The sequence below is a fragment of the Eubalaena glacialis genome, chromosome 15, assembly GCF_028564815.1.
Source record: "Eubalaena glacialis isolate mEubGla1 chromosome 15, mEubGla1.1.hap2.+ XY, whole genome shotgun sequence".
Classification (NCBI taxonomy): domain Eukaryota; kingdom Metazoa; phylum Chordata; class Mammalia; order Artiodactyla; family Balaenidae; genus Eubalaena; species Eubalaena glacialis.
Genome location: NC_083730.1, coordinates 34,738,858 through 34,761,689, shown reverse-complemented (window position 1 = coordinate 34,761,689; position 22,832 = coordinate 34,738,858). Strand labels below are relative to the sequence as shown.

The 22,832-nt window shown below is 34.1% G+C and overlaps 1 protein-coding gene across 1 annotated transcript in view; it reads right to left on the bottom strand.

Annotated features, from left to right (window-relative positions):
• RIT2 (Ras like without CAAX 2) overlaps window positions 1-22,832 on the bottom strand; it is a 567,177-nt gene that overhangs the window by 353,408 nt on the left and 190,937 nt on the right. Inside the window, 1 exon segment of the mRNA XM_061169231.1 lies at window positions 15,526-15,599. Within this exon segment, the coding sequence (XP_061025214.1) occupies window positions 15,526-15,599 (74 nt within the window).

The following is a 22,832-nucleotide window of genomic DNA, read 5'->3' as shown; positions in this document are numbered from 1 at the left end:
GGGGAGCTGAGATCCCACATTCCTCACGGCCAAAAAACGAAAACATAAAACACAATCAGCATTGTAACAAATACAATAAAGATTTTAAAATTGGTCCACATTAAAAAAAAAACCTCTTAGGGGAATGGTTCAAGATAGCAGAGTAGAAGGACGTGCACTCACTCCCTCTTGAGAGGGCACCAGAATCACAACTAACTGCTGAACAATCGTCAACAGGAAAACACTGGAACTCACCAAAAAATATACCCCACATCCAAAGATGGAGGAGAAGCCACAATGAGACAGTAGGAGGGGTGCAATCACAATAAAATCAAATCCCTTAACTGCTGGGTGGGTGACTCACAAACTGGAGAAAAATTATACCACAGAAGTCCACCCACTGGAGTGAAGGTTCTGAGCCCCAAATCAGGCATCCTAACCTAGGCGTCTGGCAATGGGAGAGGGAATTCACAGAGAATCAGACTTTGAAGCCTAGTGGGATTTGATTGCAGGACTTCAACAGGACTAGGGGAAACAGAGACTCCACTCTTGGAGGGGACACCAAAGTAGTGTGGGCATCAGGACCCAGGGGGAAGGAACAGTGACCCCATACAAGACTGAAACAAACCTACCTGCTAGTGATGGAGGGCCTCCTGCAGAGGAGGAGTGCAGCTGTGGCACACTGCGGGCACAAGGACACTGGCAGCAGAAGTACTGGGAAGTACTCTTTGGTGTGAGCCCTTCCGGAGTCCACCATTAGACCCACCAAAGGGCCTGTAGGCTCCAGTGCTGGTCACCACAGGCCAAAAAACCAAAAGGAAGGGAACTCAGCCTCACCCATCAGCAGACAAGCAGAATAAAGTTTTACTGAGCTCTGCCCACCAGAACAACACCCAGCTCTACCCACCACCAGTCCCTCCCATCAGGAAGCTTGAACAAACCTCATCGATAGCCTCATCCACCAAGGGCAGACAGCAGACACAAGAAGAATTACAATCCTGCAGCCTGTGGAACAAAAACCACATTCACAGAAAGATAGACAAAATGAAAAGGCAGAGAAAAATGTCCCAGATGACAGAACAAGATAAAACCTCAGAAAAACAACTAAATGAAGTGGAGATAAGCGACCTTCCAGGAAAAGAATTTAGAATAATGATAGTGAAGATGATCCAGGACCTCAGAAAAAGAATGGAGGCAAAGATCAAGAAGATTCATGAAATGTTTAACAAAGACCTAGAAGAATTAAAGAACAAACAAACAGAGATGAACAATAAAATAACTGAAAGGAAAAATACATTAGAAGGAATCAATAACAGAATAACTGAGGTAGAAGAACGGATAAGTGACCTGGACAGAATGGTAGAATTCACTGCTGTGGAACAGAATAAAGAAAAAAGAACAAAAAGAAATGAAGACAGCCTAAGAGACCTCTGGGACAACATTAAATGCAACAACATTCGCATTATAGGGGTCCCAGAAGGAGAAGAGAGAAAGAAAGGACCTGAGAAAATATTATAGTTTAAACTTTCCTAACATGGGAAGGGAAATAGCCCCCCAAGTCCCGTAAGTGCAGAGAGTGCCAGGAAGGATAAACCCAAGGAGAAACATGCTAAGACACATAGTAATCAAATTGACAAAATTAAAGACAAAGAAAAATTATTGAAAGCAACAAGGGAAAAATCACAAATGACATAAAAGGGAACTTCTATAAGGATAGCAGCTGATTTCTCAGCAGAAAATCTACAAGCCAGAAGGGAGTGGCATGATATATTTAAAGTGAAGAAAAAGAAGAACCTACAACCAAGATTACTGTACCCAGCAAGGATCTCATTCAGATTTCACAAAGAAATCAAAAGCTTTACAGACAAGCAAAAGCTAAGAAAATTCAGCACCACCAAACCAGCTTTACAACAAATGCTAAAGGAACTTCTCTAGGCAGGAAACACAAGAGAAGAAAAGGACCTACAAAAACAAACCCAAAAGAATTAAGAAAATGTTAATAAGAATACACATATCAATAATTACTTTAAATGTGAATGGATTCAATGCTTCAAACTAAAGACACAGGCTCACTGAATGGATAGAAAAACAAGACCCATATATATGTATATGCTGTCTACAAGAGACATACTTCAGACCCAGGGACACATACAGACTGAAAGGGAGGGGATGGAAAAAGTTATTCCATGCAAATGGAAATCAAAAGAAAGCTGGAGTAGCAATACTCATATCACATAAAATAGATTTTAAAATATAGCATGCTGCAACAGACAAGGAAGGACACTACATAATGAACAAGGGATCAATCCAAGGAGAAGACATAACAGTTATAAATATATATGCATTCAGCATAAGAGTACTTTAATACATAAGGCAAATGTTAGCAACTATAAAAGAGGAAATTGACAGTGACACAATAATAGTGGGGGACTTTAACACCTCACTTACACCAATGGACAGATCATACAGACAGAAAATTAATAAGGAAACACAAGCTTTAAATTACACAGTACACCAGATAGATTTCATTGATATTTATAGGACATTCCATCCAAAAACAGCAGATTACACTTTCTTCTCAAGTGCGCATGGAACATTCTCCAGGATAGATCACATCTTGGGTCACAAATGAAGCCTCAGTAAATTTAAGAAAATTGAAATCATATCAAGCATTTTTTCTGACCACAGCACTATGAGATTAGAAATAAATTACAAGGAAAAAACGTAAAAAGCACAAACACATGGAGGCTAAACAATACGTTGCTAAGTAACCAAGAGATCACTGAAGAAATCAAAGAGGAAATCAAAAAATACCTAGAGACAAATGACAATGAAAACACGATGATCAAAAACCTATGGAATGCAGCAAAAGCAGTTCTAAGAGGGGGAGTTTATAGCGATACAATCCTACCTCAAGAAAAAAGAAAAATCTTAAATAAAATATCTAACCTTACACCTAAAGGAACTAGAGAAAGAAGAACAAACAAAACCCAAAGTTAGTAGAAGGAAAGAAATCACAAAGATCAAAGCAGAAATAAATGAAATAGAAACAAAGAAAACAATAGCAAAGATCAATAAACCTAAAAGCTGTTTCTTTGAGAAGATAAACAATATTCATAAACCCTTAGCCACACTCATAAAGAAAAAGAGGGAGAGCTAAATCAATAAAATTAGAAATGAAAAAAGAGAAGTTACAATGGACACTGCAGAAGTACAAAGCATCATAAGAGACTACTACAAGCAATTCTATGCCAATAAAATGGAAACATGGAAGAAATGGACAAATTCTTAGAAAGATATAACCTTCCAAGACAGAACCAGGAAGAAATAGAAAATACGAACAGACCAATCACAAGCACTGAAATTGAAACTGCGATTAAAAATCTTCCAACAAACAAAAGTCCAGGACCAGATGGCTTCACAAGGGAATTCTATCAAACACTTAGAGAAGCGCTAACATCCATCCTTCTCAAACTCTTCCAAAAATTGCAGAGGAAGGAACACTCTCAAACTCATTCTACGAGGCCACAATCCCCCTGATACCAAAACCAGACAAAGATACTGCAAAAAAAGAAAATTACAGATCAATATCACTGATGGATATATATGCAAATATACTCAACAAAATACTAGCAAACAGAATCCAACAACACATTAAAAGGACCATACACCATGATTAAGTGGGATTTATCCCAGGGGTGCAAGGCTTCTTCAATATATGCAAATCAATCAATGTGATACACCATATTAACAAATTGAGGAAGAAAAACCATATGATCATCTCAATAGATGCAGAAAAAGCTTTTGACAAAATTCAACACCCATTTATGATAAAAACTCTCCAGAAAGTGGACATACAGGGAACCTACCTCAACATAATAAAGGCCATATGTGACAAGCCCACAGCCAACATCATTCTCAATGGTGAAAAACTGAAAGAATTTCCTCTAAGATCATGAACAAAAGAATGATGTCCACTCTCGCCACTATTATTCAACATAGTTTTGGAAGTCCTAGCCATGGCAATCAGAGAAGAAAAAGAAATAAAAGGAATACAAATTGGAAATGAAGAAGTAAAACTGTCACCATTTGTAGATGACATGATACTATACATAGATATCCTAAAGATGCCATCAGCAAACTACTAGAGCTAATTAATGAATTTGGTTAAGTTGCTTAATTAATGAACAGAAATCTCTTGCAGTCCTATACACTAACAATGAAAGGTCAGAAAAAAGAATTAAGGAAACAATCCCAATCACCACTGCAACAAAATGAATAAAATACCTAGGAATAAACCCACCTAAGGAAGTAAAAGACCTGTACTCAGAAAACTATAAGACACTGATGAAAGAAAACAAAGATGACACAAAAAGATGGAGAGATATACCGTGTTCTTGGATTAGCACAATCATTATTGTAAAAATGACTATACTACCGAAAAAAATCTATAGATTCAATGTCATCAGAATCAAATTACCAATGGTGTTTTTACAGAACTAGATCAAAAAACCTTAAAATTTTTATGGAGACACTAAAGACTCTGAATAGCCAAAGCAATCTTGAGGGAAAAAAAAACACAGCTGGAGGAATCAGACTCCCTGACTTCAGACTATAGTACAAAGCTACAGTAATCAAGACAATATGGTACTGGCACAAAAACTGAAATATAGATGGATGGAACAGGATATAAAGTCCAGTGATAAACCCACACACCTATGGTCAACTAATCTATGACAAAGGATGCAGGGATATACAATGGACAAAAGACAGTCTCTTGAATAAGTGGTGCTACATGTACAGCTAATTGTCAAAGAATGATATTGGAACACTCCCTAACACCATACACAAAAATAAACTCAAAATAGATTAAAGACCTAAATGTAAGACTGGACACTATAAAACTCTTAGAGGAAAACATAAGAAGAACACTCTGATATAAATCACTGCAAGATCTTTTTTGATCCACCTCCTTGAGTAATGGAAATAAAAATAAACAAATGGGACCTAATGAAACTTAAAAGCTTTTGCAAACAAAGGAAACTACAAACAAGGTGAAAAGACAGCTCTCAGAATGGGAGAAAATATTTGCAAATGAATCAATGGACAAAGGATTAATCTCCAAAATATATAAACAGCTCATGCAACACAATATTAAAAAAAAAACAATCCAATCAAAAAATGGGCAAAAGACCTAAATAGATATTTCTCCAAAGAAGACATACAGATGATCAAGAGGCACATGAAAAGCTGTTCAACATCACTAATTACTAGAGAAATGCAAATCAAAACTACAATGAGGTATCACTTCACACCAGTTTGAATGGGTATCATCAGAAAATCTATAAACAATAAATGTTGGAGAGGGTATGGAGAAAAGGGAGCCCTCTTGCACTGTTGGTGGGAATGTAAATTGATACAGTCACTATGGAGAACAGTATGGAGCATCCTTATAAAACAAAAAATAGAATTATCATATGACCCAGCAATACCACTATTGGACATATACCCAGAGAAAACCATAATTCAAAAAGACATATGCACCCCGATGTTCATTGCAGCACTATTTACAATAGCCAGGTCATGGAAGCAACCTAAATGCCCATCAACAGATGAATGGATAAAGAAGATGTGGCACATATATACAATGGAATATTACTTAGCCATAAAAAGGAACGAAATTGGGTCATTTGTAGAGACGTGGATGGACCTAGAGACTGTCATGCAGAGTGAAATAAGTCAGAAAGAGAAAAAGAAATATATATTAATGCACATATGTGGAATCTAGAAAAATGGTACAGATGAACCGGTTTGCAAGGCAGAAATAGAGACATAGATGTAGAGAACAAATGTATGGACACCAATGGGGTAAAGCGGGGGAATGTGGGGTGGTGGTGGGATGAATTGGGATTTTGGGAGTGACATATATACACTAACATGTATAAAATAGATAACTACTAAGAGTCTGCTGTATAAAAAAATAAATAAAATTAAATTTAAAAAAAATCTTAAATAAACACTGGAAAAGAAGAAATAAAATTGTCAGTGTTTGTAAATGATACTGTATATAGTAAAATAAAAAAAAACTGAGAAATTATTAAACTAATAAATGAATTCAATAAAGTTATTAGTAAACTAATAAATGAACTCAATAAATGCAGAAATCTGTTACATTTCTATACTAATAACAAACTATCAGAAAGAGAAATTAAGAAAACAATTCCATTTACAATTGCATCAAAAAGAATAAAATACCTAGGAATAAATCTAACCAAAGAGATGAAAAACCTGTACTCTAAAAAGACATTGATGAAAAAATTGAAGATGACACCAATAAATAAAAATATATGCCTTTCTCAAGGATTGAAAGAATTAATACTGTTAAAATGACCATACTCCCGAAGGCAATCTCTAGATTCAATACAATCCCTATCAAAATACCAAAGGCATTTTTCCAGACAGAACTTGAACAAATGACTCTAAATTTGTATAAAAACAAAGACTCCAAATTATCAAAGAACTCTTGAGAAAGAAAAAGTTTAAAGTATCACACTTCCTGATTTCAAATTATACTACAAAGGTATGGTAATCAAAACAGTATTGTATTGGCACAAAAAAGACCCACAGATCAATGGAATGAATAGAGAGCCCAGAAATAATCCCACACTTATATCATCTATTAATCTATGACAAAGGAGGCAAGAGTATATACTGGGGAAAAGATGGCCTCTTCAATAAATGGTATTGGAAAAACTGAATGGTTACATACCAAAGAAGTCAAATGGATTAAAGACTTAAATGTAATACCTGAAATCATAAAATTCTATAGGATCACATAAGAAGTATGTTCTTTGACATCAGTCTTACCAATTTTTTTTTGGATAATAGAACTCTCATATGTTCCAGGAATTTCATTTCTGAGCATTTTCCTGAAGAAAACAAAAACATTAATTTGAAAAGATATATGCACACCAAAGTTCTTAGTAGGGTAACTATAATAGTCAAGATATGAAAATAACCTAAGGTCCATTCATTGATAGACAAGTAGATAAAGATGTGGTACACACACACACACACAAATATTACTCAGCCATGAAAAATAATTAAATTTTGCCATTTGAGAGTTGGATGGATCTAGGGTTTATTATGCTAAATGATATAACTCAGACTGAGAAAGACAAATACTGCATGCTCAGACTTGTATGTGAAATTGGAAACAAAACAAAACAAAGCAAAAATAGACTCACAGATACAGAAAGCAATGAGTGGTTTCAGAGGGGAGGGGGTGGACAAAATGGAGGTGGACAAAATGGATATTGGCAATTAGGAGGTACAAACCTCCAGTTATAAAATAAATAAGTCATGAGGATGTAATATACATCATTAGTATGTAGTATGGTCAATAATATGTATGGGGCAGATGGTTACTGCACCTACTGTGATGATCACTACATAATGTATGCAAATATCAAATTACTAAGTCGTATACCTGAAACTGACATAATATTTTATATCAAATGTATTTCAATAAAATATATAAAAAATAAAATAAAATAAAAATTACAGCAAGTGGTATTGGCTGACTCATATTGTTCTTGCTAATTTGATCATTCATATAGATGTCAAATAGATGTAATATTGTTATTCATATATACTGTTTAATTTTTTTCTAGTGGACTGATATGTTGATAATGTAACTCAAGGGAAAATGGCAAAAAAAATCCCCCTGATATTTAGAATTAGGGAAGATAAATCCTTTGTGCAAAATAGTATAAAAGATATAAAGAAAGATAAAAAGATGGTCGTAAACAAACTCTGCAATGATGGCATTATTTTTCTTCAGATTCTTCCTTGGTTTCACCATCTTGAGTTTTTGATCCATCATTCTTATCAGTTTTCTGTACCAGTGGTTTTCAACTAAGACTCTTTTAATCAAAATATCATTGACATTGTCAAAAAAGTCATACCCAAGTAGCAAGCATTACCTGTCATGAATAGTCTAGCATTATTCACAGAGATGGCTTTTAGAAGACATAATGTAGCAAAGTCACTGTAAATTTCAGGAATGACAAACAGGCATAGCACTAGGATCACTCTGGCATTGGCATTTAGAAGCCACATGACCTTGAATAAACAACTTACCCCTTCTGAGCTCTGGTGGCCCTATTTGTAAAGAAAGAGAACTAAAATATTAGACCTCTAGAGCTCCTTTTCATTTTAAATATTGACAATTATAGTTATTTACATGGATATTTAATAGAAATATTTATGAAGTGATGGTAGAGTTTCTACTAAGAACTATTCTTAGTGAAAGTATTGTTTGTGCAGTGGCCCAACGGTAAGCACAGGAAGCAAGGTTCTGGTATTGTCCATCACAAAAATGGAGTACTGAAGGATATGTTTCAAATAATGAGGTCATTAAATGACATTCTGTTTTTCTACTATTTCTACTAACAGCATACTTTAGAGTGCCTTGGGAGTCATTTTACTTAGTTCATTTATGCTAAGTATAAATCAAATCTTTTTCTTTTAATTTGGCAAGTTTAGCTTTGAAATTGCCAAATTTTAGCTAAAAATATAAATGATAAATATAAATCTTAATTTTCTACATATAACACTGGTGAGTAATTAAATACTTAAAACAGTGTTTGATAAGGAACACTGTTTAAAAGAGAAAGCTAAAGAGGTGATATAATTAAAGACATGGCAATTAAATCTGGGATGTCTTTCTTTAGTTTTGAGTCTAGATTCTTTCTTAAATATGTGCAAAAATAAAAGGGTAATCTCTTCAATGCCACAAATTATATTTTATATTTTGATTGATTTTTGATTTTATGTTTTTGTATTCCTATAGAACAATTAATCCAGTATTGTAAATCTATGGATGCCAAATTAATTATGTTGAAAATGTGAGCTATTGATACATATATACACACAGATTTACAGACATAGTTGCTCCGTGGCATGTGGGATCTTCCCGGACCAGGGAACGAACCCATGTCCCCTGCATTGGCAGGCAGATTCTCAACCACTGAGCCACCAAGGAAGCCTAGAAACCCATTTCTTCTGAAATTTTGGTTCTAAAAGTTGTAAACTGAATAAAAACAGTAACCAGCATATAATATCTGACTCTAATATCAAATAGACTGAGAAAGAAATCCTAAGAATCTCCCCTGTTATGAGAAACTTTAATAAAATTATAGGAACTTTATTCTATGGATTTTTTTTTTTTTTTTACATTTGCTTTGGCTATTAAGAATTATTTTTTGGTTTAATTTCTGATTTATGGTCTTATTTTGTATAGTATTTGCTTTCCTGGCTTGTATATTTAAATCACAGTTGGTTTTATATTCATGTTTTACATCCACCTTATTGGAGAAGGAGTCTAGTAGTTTGTAGTTTGGATGACTATATGAGTTATCATATAAACAGAGCACTTTTGAGTAAAAAGCAGTGCTAAAAAAAATAAAATAAAGTAACAAACATTAATTGAGCTATACCAGCTACTATAGGGAACAAAATTTGCCACCCCAAAATATTTCTGTGGCATGCAGATTATTTCTAGCTGAAAGTAATCAAGGCCTAAAAGACTCAGGAGTAAATTTTGACCTTCTCCCTAATTACCTAAAGAATGTAGATAGAGGGCCTATTCCAGGAAGGGAGCTATCACCATAGACAACTATAGTGTGAACTAGGTGTGGTAGACAGCGAAGGGAACATAGTAAAGTTTGTTAGAATTCTCCTCTGTGTCCCACTGTCTGCAGGGCCCAGCAAACATTTGTTTACAACATTCGTTTTTTCATCTCCATTTAAATTGCCTTTCTCCCCTCAAAGTCCCAACCACTACCCCCAACATCCTCTTCTGTCTTTAACTGAAGATGGTATTTAATGTGAGAACTTCAGCTATTTTGGTGAGTTACTCAGTTTTTCTGGGTCTCTTTCATGTACACATGTTATTAAACTTTTGTTTGATTTTCTCTTGTTAATCTGTCTCATATCAGTTTAAGTCTTAGACCAGCTAGAAGAGCATAGAAGGGTAAAGGAAAGATCTCTTCTTCTCTTACATTACCAACTAGGAATGTCCTTAGAAAATCAGGATTCCAGTCCACCTTATTTGCAGTAATGTTAATAGTAAATTGTTTTCAAGTGTCTCAGACCAACGCAATGGGCCACCATAACATTTGTCCATTTTCCCAAGATAAAAATCTATGATCAAGCTATATCAATTCAGGACATAATTCTGGTTGCAAACCTGCTCTCTCTTCTCATATTTAGAGCTGGATTGACCTTTGTTGATTCTCTTAATGCCAATACTGATAATATTAGTTTGCCCTTAAATCTTTGGCTATATTTTTAAATTTTAAAAAATTTTCTTTTAGTTTTTCTTTAATAATTTCTGACTATATGGCAAGCCCTTAAGATAAAAACTTATTTCTGGAGTTAAAGTAGTTTCTTAAAATAGGTCTTACTTCTAGAGGGATTAGGTGATACCTGCATGATAATACTTGAGAGACACATAAAAGGAATATACATATTAAGACTATAGTAATGTAACTGAGCAGGATCCTATGGGGCCTTCCTGGGACAGGCCTTTCCCCCATATCTTCTGCTTTAGCTCTTCTTTGAAGTTCGTAGATAAAGGTATTTGATGCACATTCCTGAGTTGTTTTACAGATGTGAAAACCCCCCACAAAATGGAAGATGTTAACTACTTGATGACCTTGAGCACATAGCCCCAGGCCTCCTGGAGCCTAAGTACTGATAATGTTAACCCCTGTGACACCGCCCTGTTACCTCACCATTAGCCAATCAGAGAATTATGCATGGGCTGATAACACACCTTGAGACACCCCCTCCTCATCTGGCTTTTAAAAATGCTTTGCTGAAAGCCTTTGGGGAGCTGGGGTTTTTAGAGCATTAGCCACCTGTATCTTAGCATGGCCCTACAATAAATCTTTCTCTGCTCCAAACTCTAATGTTTGTTTGGCCTCACTGTGCATTGGGCACAGGAACTTGTGCTAACAGTAATAGGAAACCTGTATTAAAGTCTGGTGTTGGGTAGGCAGCAGTGAGAAGGGCACTGAAGGGATTATTAGAAAGACAGCAGAAATCTCTAGACTTCCTTCATACCAGATTGGTTAAAGGACTTGCGTTGACTTCAGAGATGGTTAAGAGCTAAACTAAATAGCAGATTTAAATTACATTTCATATTGCTCCAAAATGTCTTAGTCCAAGCAGTTGTCAGGTGTTGGGGGCCATGCCTAGGTGTAGGAAGTTTCAGTGAGTGGATATATTAGTACATCAAAAAAGTAGAGTCTGGAGTACTTGAATTATTTTTATTATTTCTAATAATGCTGAGGATGATTAAATATATTTGTAATTAAATTGAATTTATTATATTTATTTTGTTAGAGTTTCACTTAAATACAGTTACAAATTATTTTTTCAAAAACTTTCTTCTATTTTAATTTAGATTATATATTATATATATATATATATATATATATATATATATATATATATAATATATTATATATATTGATATATACTTTTTTGTATTTAGGCCAGGACAAAAGATAACTTAGGTATCAGAGATAACTCATGACCACAATTTGCATACTTCTACCATACTCCTTGTCACAACTGGTACAATTTTTAATTTTGTGTTCTCCCACTGTCTCAAACCTTAAGCACTTTGAGAACGGAGGCTCAATTTTGTTGTATTATGCATTTTCTTGACTTAGGATAGTACTTGGTACACACTAAGGGATTCCATTAGAGAAGTGAAATAAGAAAGAGCTTGAATGAGAGTGTAGATGGATTCTAGTCACTGCTGGCTTGCTGCATGGCCTGAGATAAAGTTATGTAACCTACATGAGCTTTAAGCTTTCCATTTATAAAATGAGTAATATAACTTTTTTGAGAACATAGATCTGAAACCAATAGATGGAAACTATAGAAAGGAAAATTTCAGCTCATTGCAAGAAAACTTTCTAATAATTAATGCTTTCTAAAAGCTCTACTTGTCTGCTTCCAGAACCACAGTTCCTGATCAACAGAAGTGGTCAAACATAGGCTTAATAAGTATTTGGTAGGAGCATTAAACATTTTTTAAAAGTTGAAACACTAGAAGAATGGTTAGGGTAAAATCCTTTTCAACCAGAGATTTGTTGATGGCCAGCCTTTCTTCCGTGGAATTATTGTATCACTGCAATGAGGGACTTGACCCAAGTATCAATATTGCCTCAAAAATGCATTAAATTTGTACAATTTGATATTTTGAGAGAGAGTGCAATACCACATTCACATAACTTTTATTACACTATATTTTTTAATTTGTACTATTTTATTGGTAGTTGTTAATCTCTTACTGTGTCTAAATTATAAATTAAAGTTTATCATAGGTAAAAAAATAGTAAATTCTTTAAAAAAAAAAATATTGCCTCCAAGAGGACAGTCACTTCATTTCTGTACAACATTTTACTCAAATTCTAGGAGGTAACAGTAATAGTAATTTTCCTACCTACTTCCTGGATTTGTTGTAAGGATAAAATTTCAATGAATGTTGAATAGTAATAGCACCAATGAATGTTGAATAGTAATAGCACCAAAAGAAAACAAGGCAATATCATTGAAAGTATTTTAATGGTGTTCTCTCCTATCCCCTACAGGGAAATAAGCTTTGTTAAATCTACTATATAGACTACCTCTTGCATGTGGGTGTTTAATAATGGTTTGGAAGCCAACAAGTCACCATTTTTGAGCCTGATATATTCCTGATTATGTTTGGCTGCAGTTGAAACTAGGTTAGAAAAATATTTAATGGTATACAAGTGTAATAATTTTATGTTTTTAATTGTGTATTTGAAAGTTTCTTATTGTTTCCAGAGCATATAATCTTAGAGTTAGAAAGTATTACAGCAGGCAGGTAGCTAGATATGAGCAGAGAAAGGGGTGCATGGGCCAGATGGTAGGAAAGGGTGATAAATGTCCTGGAGGCAGACAAAGAAAGGTGGGAAAAGGCAGGAATCTCCAGGGTCCAAATGTAACCTGTTGTTCTTTATGCTCTCATTACAATAAAATTAGCCTTGCAGATAAGGTGTACCCATCATGTACCAAAGTCATGACACTTCTGATCGAAGCTTAATAAGGACAAAAATCCTTCCATCCCTTGGGAAGGTGACACTGGGATAAAAATCAGGGAATACAACCCCAAACCCCTCCTTCCCCAATGAATATTCTGTGCCTTCTTTTGTACACCCCACATAACAGGCTTGCCAAAGACACTCAGGGCAGCTATTCACCTGAAACTGCCTGATCTCATCTCAATAGTGTACTATCACTTAAATTCTCACTTTGCTTTCTTAACCTTCCTGTCTTGTCTCAGAATTCTTTCTGAGAAAGACAAGACAAGACAAGACAAGAACATTTCACCCGGAACAAAAACACTTGAGTGCGTATATGCAGATTTATCTCTTAACATTCACCACTTCACCCACAAATGGGTAGTATTCTTCATCTCTAGCCATATCAAACTCATAAATGATCCTTTAATATGCCATATCAATCAGCTATTGTCATAATAATGCTGTGTAACAAACCACCTCAAATTCAGGGGCTTGAAGCAACTAGTGTTGATGATTTTTCTAGTTCACAAGTCTATGAGGTTGACGGAGCAGATCTGCTTCAGGCTGTGAGTCGTCTGGGTTTTGCTACAATCTTTGAGTTGGATTTAGGACTGCTTCTCATATTTCCTCATTCTTCTGGGACCAAGGGCTACCTGCCTCATGCTCTTCTCTTTGGGAATTAGAAGAAACACCATTAGTGTCTCTTAGGACTGTGGCCCAGAACTAACAGGTTGACTCATTTGTAAATTTCATTGACCTAAGCGATGACATGGTCAAGCCTCCTCCTGTGGGGAGGAGAAACATCCCAGTATTTGTGATTGTATTAGCACCAAAAATGTACTTTCTCTTTCTCTTGGATAAGACAGCTTTTTTTTTTTCAAATAATTGAAATATTTTTTATTCTAAATATTCACAATCGCTTCAACAGTTTTTTCCCCCATATCCAAATGTCACTGGAAACAAATGAGTTTGTTAATATATGGCTTTTAAATAGTCTTAATATATCTCATAAATATAGAAAGAGACCAGCTCTTTCCAGTGGCTTGTATAGTACCAATATTCCAATTAATGCAGCTATTTTTAAAATAGTTTCATCAAATAGATGAAATAATAAAACATTTTTTTAACATCTTTATTGGAGTATAATTGCTTTAAAATGGTGTGTTAGTTTCTGCTTTATAACATAGTGAATCAGCTATACATTTACATATATCCCCATATCTCCTCCCTCTTGTGTCTCCCTCCCACCCTCCCTATCCCACCCCTCTAGGTGGTCACAAAGCACCGAGCTGATCTCCCTGTGCTATGTGGCTGCTTCCCACTAGCTATCTATTTTACATTTTGTAGTGTATATATGTCCATGCCACTCTCTTACTTCATCCCAGCTTACACTTGTCCTCCCCATGTCCTCAAGTCCATTCTCTATGTCTGCATCTTTATTCCTGTCCTGCCCCTAGATTCTTCATAACCATTTTTTTTTTTTTAGATCCCATATATATGTGTTAGCATACAGTATTTGTTTTTCTCTTTCTGACTTACTTCACTCTGTATACCAGACAAAGATGTCACAAAGAAAGAAAACTACAGGCCAATATCACTGATGAACATGGATGCAAAAATCCTCAACAAAATACTAGCAAACAGAATCTAACAGCACATTAAAAGGAGCATACACCATGATCAAGTGGGGTTTATCCCGGGAACACAAGGATTCTTCAATATACCCAAATCAATCAATGTGATACACCATATTAACAAATTGAAGGAGAAAAACCACATGATCATCTCAATAGATGCAGAAAAATCTTTTGACAAAATTCAACACCAATTTATGTTAAAAACCCCCCAGATAGTAGGCATAGAGGGAACTTTCCTCAACATAATAAAGGCCATATATGACAAACCCACAGCCAACATCGTTTTCAATGGTTAAAAACTGAAACCATTTCCACTAAGATCAGGAACAAAACAAGGTTGCCCACTATTATTCAACATACTTTTGGAAGTTTTAGCCATTTTTTTTAAAAAATTAAAATTTTTGTTTACAAAGGAAAATAATATAATGAAGATATATATTCAACTAAATTTTTCTAATAAAAATTATCACCACATTAGGGTCTAGGACAGAGTTTTGTGCAAATCTGAGGGAGAATAATTTACTATTTTATTAATTTTACAATCTCTTTGGCAATATTACATCAATACCTTTACTTTTATATTTAAAAAATTAAGGGAATGTTGAAATATTCTGAGTGACAAGGAGTCATACTTTTTTGCTAATTCTTATTTAATTCCTGATTGCTATTACAAATTTGCTCTTCTGTTTGAGTAAATTCATCTTCTACTCTGTGGTGAAAGAATTTGAGGTTAAAGCATAAACTGGCCTCAGAGATTGAAAAGATCTAAAAAAGTTACCTACCTTACCTGCAGTGTCCAAGATATCCCAATAAGCGGGCTCATTGTCAATCCTAACCTGGGTCTTATATGCATCTTCTGAGAATAGTACAAGAAAAAGTTTGCATTTAAATATATTCAACATAAATGTTATGATTAATTTTTAGATTTCATAACAAAGAAGAATTTTTAATTAGGTTACTAATCAAGAGAATCAGATACTGTACTTAATTACAGCACATAGATTACATAGAGTACATAGGATGTAACCCAGGGAAATAGAAGAAAGAAGTTTCTGCTTAAAGTGAAGTCAGGTGGGTTTCTTCTTCATCAGAAGAATTTCATGATTTGAGGTCCCTTAGTCATGTTACCTAGAGAACAAACCATGGAAAAAATGTATCAGTTCTTTCTAATCATGCACTGCAAATTTGCATCTTAACATTATAATCAAAAGTGAAAGGCTAAAAGTTCTTCCTCTAATATCAGAAACACGACAAGGACACCTGCTTTAACCATTTTTATTTAATATAGTAGTGGAAGTTCTAGCCAGAGCAAAAAGGCAAGAAAAAAAAGACATACAAATTGGAAAAGAAGTAAAATTATCTCTGTTTGCAGACAATATGGTTTTATATGTAGAAAACTCTAAAGATTCCACAACACACACACACAGAGTTAGAATTTCTAAACAAATTCAGCAAAGTTGAACAATTCAAAATCAACACACAAAAATCAGTTGTATTTCTATACACTAACAATGAACAATCTGAAAAACAAAGTAAGAAAATGATTTCATTTACAATAGCATCAAAAGTAAATACTTCAGAGCAACTAGATATATAATGAAAGTTTTGGATTATAACTCAAGGAATAAAATAAGCATCCCTGAGTCCATGCTGATATAAATAAATAATTGAATACATAAATAATACATACATACATATTTCAGAATAAACTTAGCTAAGGAGATAATGTTGTACACTGAAAACTGTAAAACATTTTACTTTGTTTACTTGTTATTAACTTATAAAAGTTCATTGCATATTCTGGACTATAAACAGTTACAAGATATATATTTTGTGAATATTTTCTTCTATTCTGTAGGTGATCTTTTTGCTTTATTAATAATAGCCTTTGATGAATAAAAATTCTTTAATTTTACCAAGTCCAATTTATTTGTTTTTCTGTTGTTGCTCATGCTTTTGGTATCATAGCTAAGGATCTATTACCAAATTCAAGATCATGAATATTTAACCGTATGTTTTCTTCTAAGAGTTTTATAATCTGGTCTTTAGGTCACTGATACATTTTCAATTAATATTTTTTATAGGTTGTTTGGTAATGGTATAAATTAATTTATTTGTATACAATTCTCTTATTATTCTTTTCATTTCTGTAAGGTTGGTAGTAATGTTCCTACTTTAATTTCAGATTTTAGTTATTTGATTAAACTCTTTTTCTTAGTCAACCTAGCTAAAGACTTGTCAATTTTATTCATTGTTTTGAAAAATCAACACTTTGTGTCATTAATTTTTCTCTACTGTTTTTTATTCTCTATTTTATTTACCTCTCTTCTAATTATTTATTATTTCTTCTTATTGTTTCCTTCTTTCTACTCATTCTGGGTTTAATTTGTTCTTTTTCTAGTTCCTTAAGGTTTAAAGTTAGTTTGTTAATTTGGGATATTTCTTTTTAATGTATGCATTTAGAGTTATAAATTTCCCTTTTAATGCTATTGCTTCATTCCATAAGTTTTGGAATGTTGTGTTTTCATGTTCATTAATCTCTAAATATTTTCTAATTTAACATATGATTTCTTCTTTCACCCTTTGTTTTTTTAATTTCCATATATTTGTAAATATTTCAGTTTTCCTCTCCTTTTGCTACTAGTTTCATTCCATTGTGATTGGAAAAGGTATTTTGTGTGATTTCAATCTTACTTCCAATATATATTTGGAAAGTTAAGGAATGATTCCTGTAAGAAACAGCAGCTAAACTGAGTAGGAGTTAGAAAAAAGTAAAGAAAAAGGAAAACTGAAATCACAATCTCAGATGTTATAAAGATGATGGAACAAAAAAAGAACTTAGATAATTTCAGTGTGGCTAAATCTTAGAGTTCAGGAAAGAAAAGTAAAATTTAAGAGATATATTAGACTTGCTTATTAATATATTAAACTGAATCATATTTTTGAGTGAGGCATCTGAAGTCAGACTGGCTGGGTTTAAATCTTGGCTCCACCATTACCAGGTTTCTGATTTTAGGAAATTTACTTGATGTCTCTAAAATATATAGTACTCATTTTAAAATGTTATAATAATATTGGTATTTAACTCATGGAATTGTTCAGAGGATTCAAAGAGATAAAGCATAGAAGGCATCCAGTATAGTGCCTTGCGTATAGTAAATGTTTAATAAGGGTTAAGTATGATTATTGTTTTTGAGAAATTTGGACTCTATTGTAATGTTATTTGGGGATACTAACTCTGGCTGAAATGTGGTAAATGAATTTTAAGGTGGAAAACTAGAAAGATTAAGCAGATATATAGTAATCTAGGTGAGAAATATTGATGGCCTCTACTATGATAATGGCAGTAAGTTGGAGGAAAACTTATAGATTTGCAAAATGTTTAGAGGTTGAACTTATGGCACTTAGTGATATATGGAGAACAAGGAAGGAAGATGATGCAAGAGAAGCTCTCAGATTCCTGGCATTTGCAGATGGACAGATAATTAAAACATTTATTGAGAAGAGAAAGAAAAGAGGAGAACCACACGTTCAATTTGGGAAAAGTTAACTTTGCCATGTCTGTGTTTCACTCAAGTGAAAAGAGTGAATATTTCTGTATGAAGCTCTGTGGAGAGATCTGAGAGTCCTATTTCATTATGTTTTTTATTTCCTCATTCATGACAATCCCATCCTATGTATTTCAGCCTGTTCAAATACCTACAGTGAGTACACCATCATTTGTGAAACATGGTTGAAACTTCTGAGCCTGAAACAAAATTCCTGGAGTATGGCTGCAATCTCTATTTTGTTTTATCCATCATCTATGTTATAAGTAAAGAACAAACAGCACCACTCCACTACAAAAGCATTTAGAACAGCATTGAATATTGGCACAATAATTATTCATATTGTTGATTTTGAACCACAAATAAAAAATTAATTACTTTCAGAATCTTTCAGTGTAGAAAGTAATAATAACCAAACACAGGATGCACTTTTTCAATGCATAGTAGAAAAATTCAATTCTACTATTCTATTCAATTCAATTCCACCAAATTCAATTTTTTTCTAGCTGTTGGAGATATGGAGACACATGCACGCACACAGACACACACACACACAATAATCATGGTCTCCACTCTAAAGGAACTTATACAATCATGGTGGAAGACACATACATGCAATGGGATGTTAAAATCCAAAAATTTATAGGGCATATAGCCTACCTTCAAGGAAATTTATTCCTTATGACTATGCTCAAGAAAAATGAAGTTGTGGGAAGTAAAAATTGCAGAGAAGTTAAACTACTGTGGTTTTAGCAATTACCAGATTTAGGAGAGGAAGAAATTTTCCACTACACTTCCAGGTTCTTTTGGCTGGACTAGAAATTAAATTGACATGTGATAGATTAGCATGAAACAATCAAACAGAGGTTTAATAATATGTATACATAGGAGAGACCCAGAAAAACTGAGTAATTCACCCAAGTAGCTGAAACCCTCACCTTAAATACAGGTACAAACAAAAGAGGATGTTTGGGGTAGTGGTTTGGGACTTCAATGTGGAGGGAGGCAACTTGCATGGAGATGGAAAAAAATGTTTGTAAACAAATATTTTCTGGGACATACAGAGACAATGGACCATGGAGAGGAATTTTAACAAACTGACTTTGCTAGGTTTCACTGTCTCTAGTATGCCTAGTTCATACTATAGTTAGCTATGATAGTAGCTTCCTTCTTGGAATATGTCCTTTATTTACATTCTTTTAGGCAGTTGGGGGAAAGTCAAAATTTCTTCCTGCGTGTTTTGGGCCTTGACTGTTGTCAGCTCAAAATACTCCTTCTGCCAAAGAGACATTTTGGAGTAGTAGCTTTTGCTCCCCTACACACCATTCTAACAGCATTCAGTGCACAAGCAACTACACAATTTCTATTTTTTCATTCTATTCTTCTTCGTGATTTTACTGATCTTTCTCTCAGAAAAGAGAACTCTTGTGGAATTGCTTGCAATTTATTTTGAAGATGCATAGGGTTGTTTTTCAGTTTCATGGGGAAATAAAAATAGTTACTCTGAAAAGTGCTCTGTGACCTGATGATCACATGTGAATCTTCAGATTTCATATTTGTTTATTTAAATTCAAAGGTCCCAAAAAGAGCCTGCTGAAACCGGTATAGTACAAGCTATGTCAATACATAGGAATTCTATAAGGATCAACAAAAGTAACATATATGATGGTGCTTTAAAAAAAAAGAAACCACAATTCAAACTCAAGGAATGTTATATTGTAAGTTTTAAAAAAATTTTTTCAACGTAAACATGAAATTATATTAAAATGAAATCACTTTTGCTATTTATATTTACCCATGAGGGAATGCTTTCTTCCCAACAAGTAAATCATAGAGCGTTTGGTAATGTATGTTTGCAATAATCATAAAATTATAAAGGTTTTTAATTAATTAAAAAACCTTAAGGTGTTCTGGATGATTTGCCCAGAATAATTGATTTAATGCCTTTACAGAGCAAACATATGTATTTTAATAACTTTAAAATATTTTAGTTGTAAATATGAAATTGGGATAATTTAAAACTACAATATGTAACTGAGAGAAAATATTAGAAGGTTATTGTTTAATTTTCACTAGATGACTTTTTTAAAATCTTAAGATAGTGGAATACTTTTTATATGGTTTACCTAAAATCTGAAATGTAGTAAATTGAAGATATAATTCTATAACTTTGAGCTACTATACACCTCTAAGATATTAATCATTGACCCAATTTAAAAACAGAAAAACAGTTAAAAAAATAAAGGTTCAAAAAATCTCTTTATAAAAACTTTCTCAAAGAATTACTTAAATAAATTATCTTAATTGTGTGTGTGTGTGTGTGTGTTTATAAAGCAGAAGCATTTTGGAGTATATTGTACTGGACACTTCCTCTTGAACAAGAAGCTAAATCATGGATGAATCAGCACTGATGTAATGAATCAGCACTGATGCAAATGTAATGAATCAGAGTATTTATCAATAATAACATCATTTGAGTGTGTAATCTGTGTTGCACACTCACCTAGGCACAGAATCTACAATGTTGAAAAAGACAGATTTGATTTCTACCCACATAGAGTTTATAATCTCTATGTAGGGGAATATATAAAAATAAGCAGGCAATTACACAGTATTTTAATGAGTGTTACATTAGAAGCATTTGAAAAGTAATTAGGTAGATAGCAGAAGACCTCCAGAGGAGCTGTAGTTCAGCTAAGGTCAGTCTTCAAAGTGAGAAGATAGAAAACAAAGTTTGGAAGGAGGACGACTGTGAGAGCCAGGAAAAAAGAAAGGAAGTTGCTTGTATTCTGGTATAGTCCCTTCTCTTGAACCTAAACATTCAGTGAAATTTTATATAAGTTTTTGGGTATATATGTTTGTTGGGTGTAAAAAGGGTTTTGAAAAATAGCTGAAATTAGCCTTTAAGATGACTCAGCGTGAAGAAGAACACCCCTCCTCAACATGGAAATAATATCTGAAGAAAGAGGTGCCATTATAAAATAAATCCTGGGGAATTCAGGATTTATAAGACAGAGTTTTGATTTTTTTCCCCATGCTGTGAAGTTGAGAATTTAGTCAATTTTATTTAGGTCTGTGAGGGGTAAGTGCTCCCTGATGATATCTGAGGTATACAGCAATTGAAATCTTTCCCCTAGACATATAAGCAGATTCTAGTGGAGTAGTTTATACTAACAAGCATTTCTCTGCTACCCCTAGGGAGAATATCAATGCCACTGTTCTGGGAAGTCTGACCCTAAGAGGGTCAACCATATGCATTCTGAATGGTCTACAGGCAGATTTTCCAGTCAATGGCACTGCCTTGCATTTCAGGAAGCCTTGCCACATACGTCAGACCCAGTGAGGTGGTGCAAGCTGGAGTGTTTCTTTTGGAACTGCAAGAAATCATCTGGAGATTTTTACTTGCTGAGAGCCTCTACTGGAAGATGTCATTCCAAACAATGGCTTCTTGGAGTAAAGACAAGCTGATAGTGAGGCTTTTGACAAGAAATAATAGTCATCTTCTAGGGAGTAGACCTGGGCAAGAGTTTGCTGAGATAGCAGCCAAATCAATGGTCTTCCCCAACGTACATCTACAGAAAGTACTTCAGGACATCCTTTCAATGTTAGGGCTTTTAACCTTTTCCTTTCAGCCTGAGAAGATAGAGGGATCCATGGAAAGCCTGATTGCCTGGCTCTCTTTTGCCAAATAGATATGAGAAGCAGTAAGACTAGGCCACAGGTACTGATACTGAATGTCTCAAGTCATTTGGCTCTGCCTCACTCATTGTTGTTTTGGAATAAATAGAAGAAGACACAGATATCCTCTGCTTTACAGCTTCTTCAGCAAAGAAAGATGGCATATCTTGTTCTATCTTTCATGCCCCCATTCACCATACCCATGATAAATGGTTTCATGATCCTAAGGCCATGATCTGTACAATGGTTGCCTTCCAGAGCTTTTGTAAGATTGAATTAGTTTAAATACAGATCTCTTCATAGAAATAAAAGGACATGTTATGGTCAGGGCAATCATGGGAGTCTCAGAATCCTACTGGCTCTTCACCCTCACTCAATGGACACCTCCTAAAGGACTCCAAAGAAACTCTGGAACCCATAGATACAATATGAGAATATCTAGTGATAGAGGATTGATTTATACCAAAAATACTGTTTCTGGGGAGATGGAATAGATGTACTTTTCCCTATGCCTCCTGCTACATACAATATAAAACTATGGACATTATATGTGAAACAAGAGTAAGAAGATTCTGAAAGGCAGAAAGAGGCAGACTTGTTAGGAACTCCAGGAGCCATATTCAGATAGCAAATAAGTGCATAAAACATGTTCAACGTTATTAGCCTTAGGTAAGTGCAAATTAAACCCACAATGAGCTATCATTATATATGTATCAAAATGGCTAAAAATTAAAAAAAAAAAAACAGTGACAATACAATGCTGGTAAGTATGCAGAAAAACTGGATCACTCACACATTGCTGGTGGGTACAGAAAATGATATTGCTACTCTGGAAAACAGTTTGGCAGTTTCTTTTAAAAATA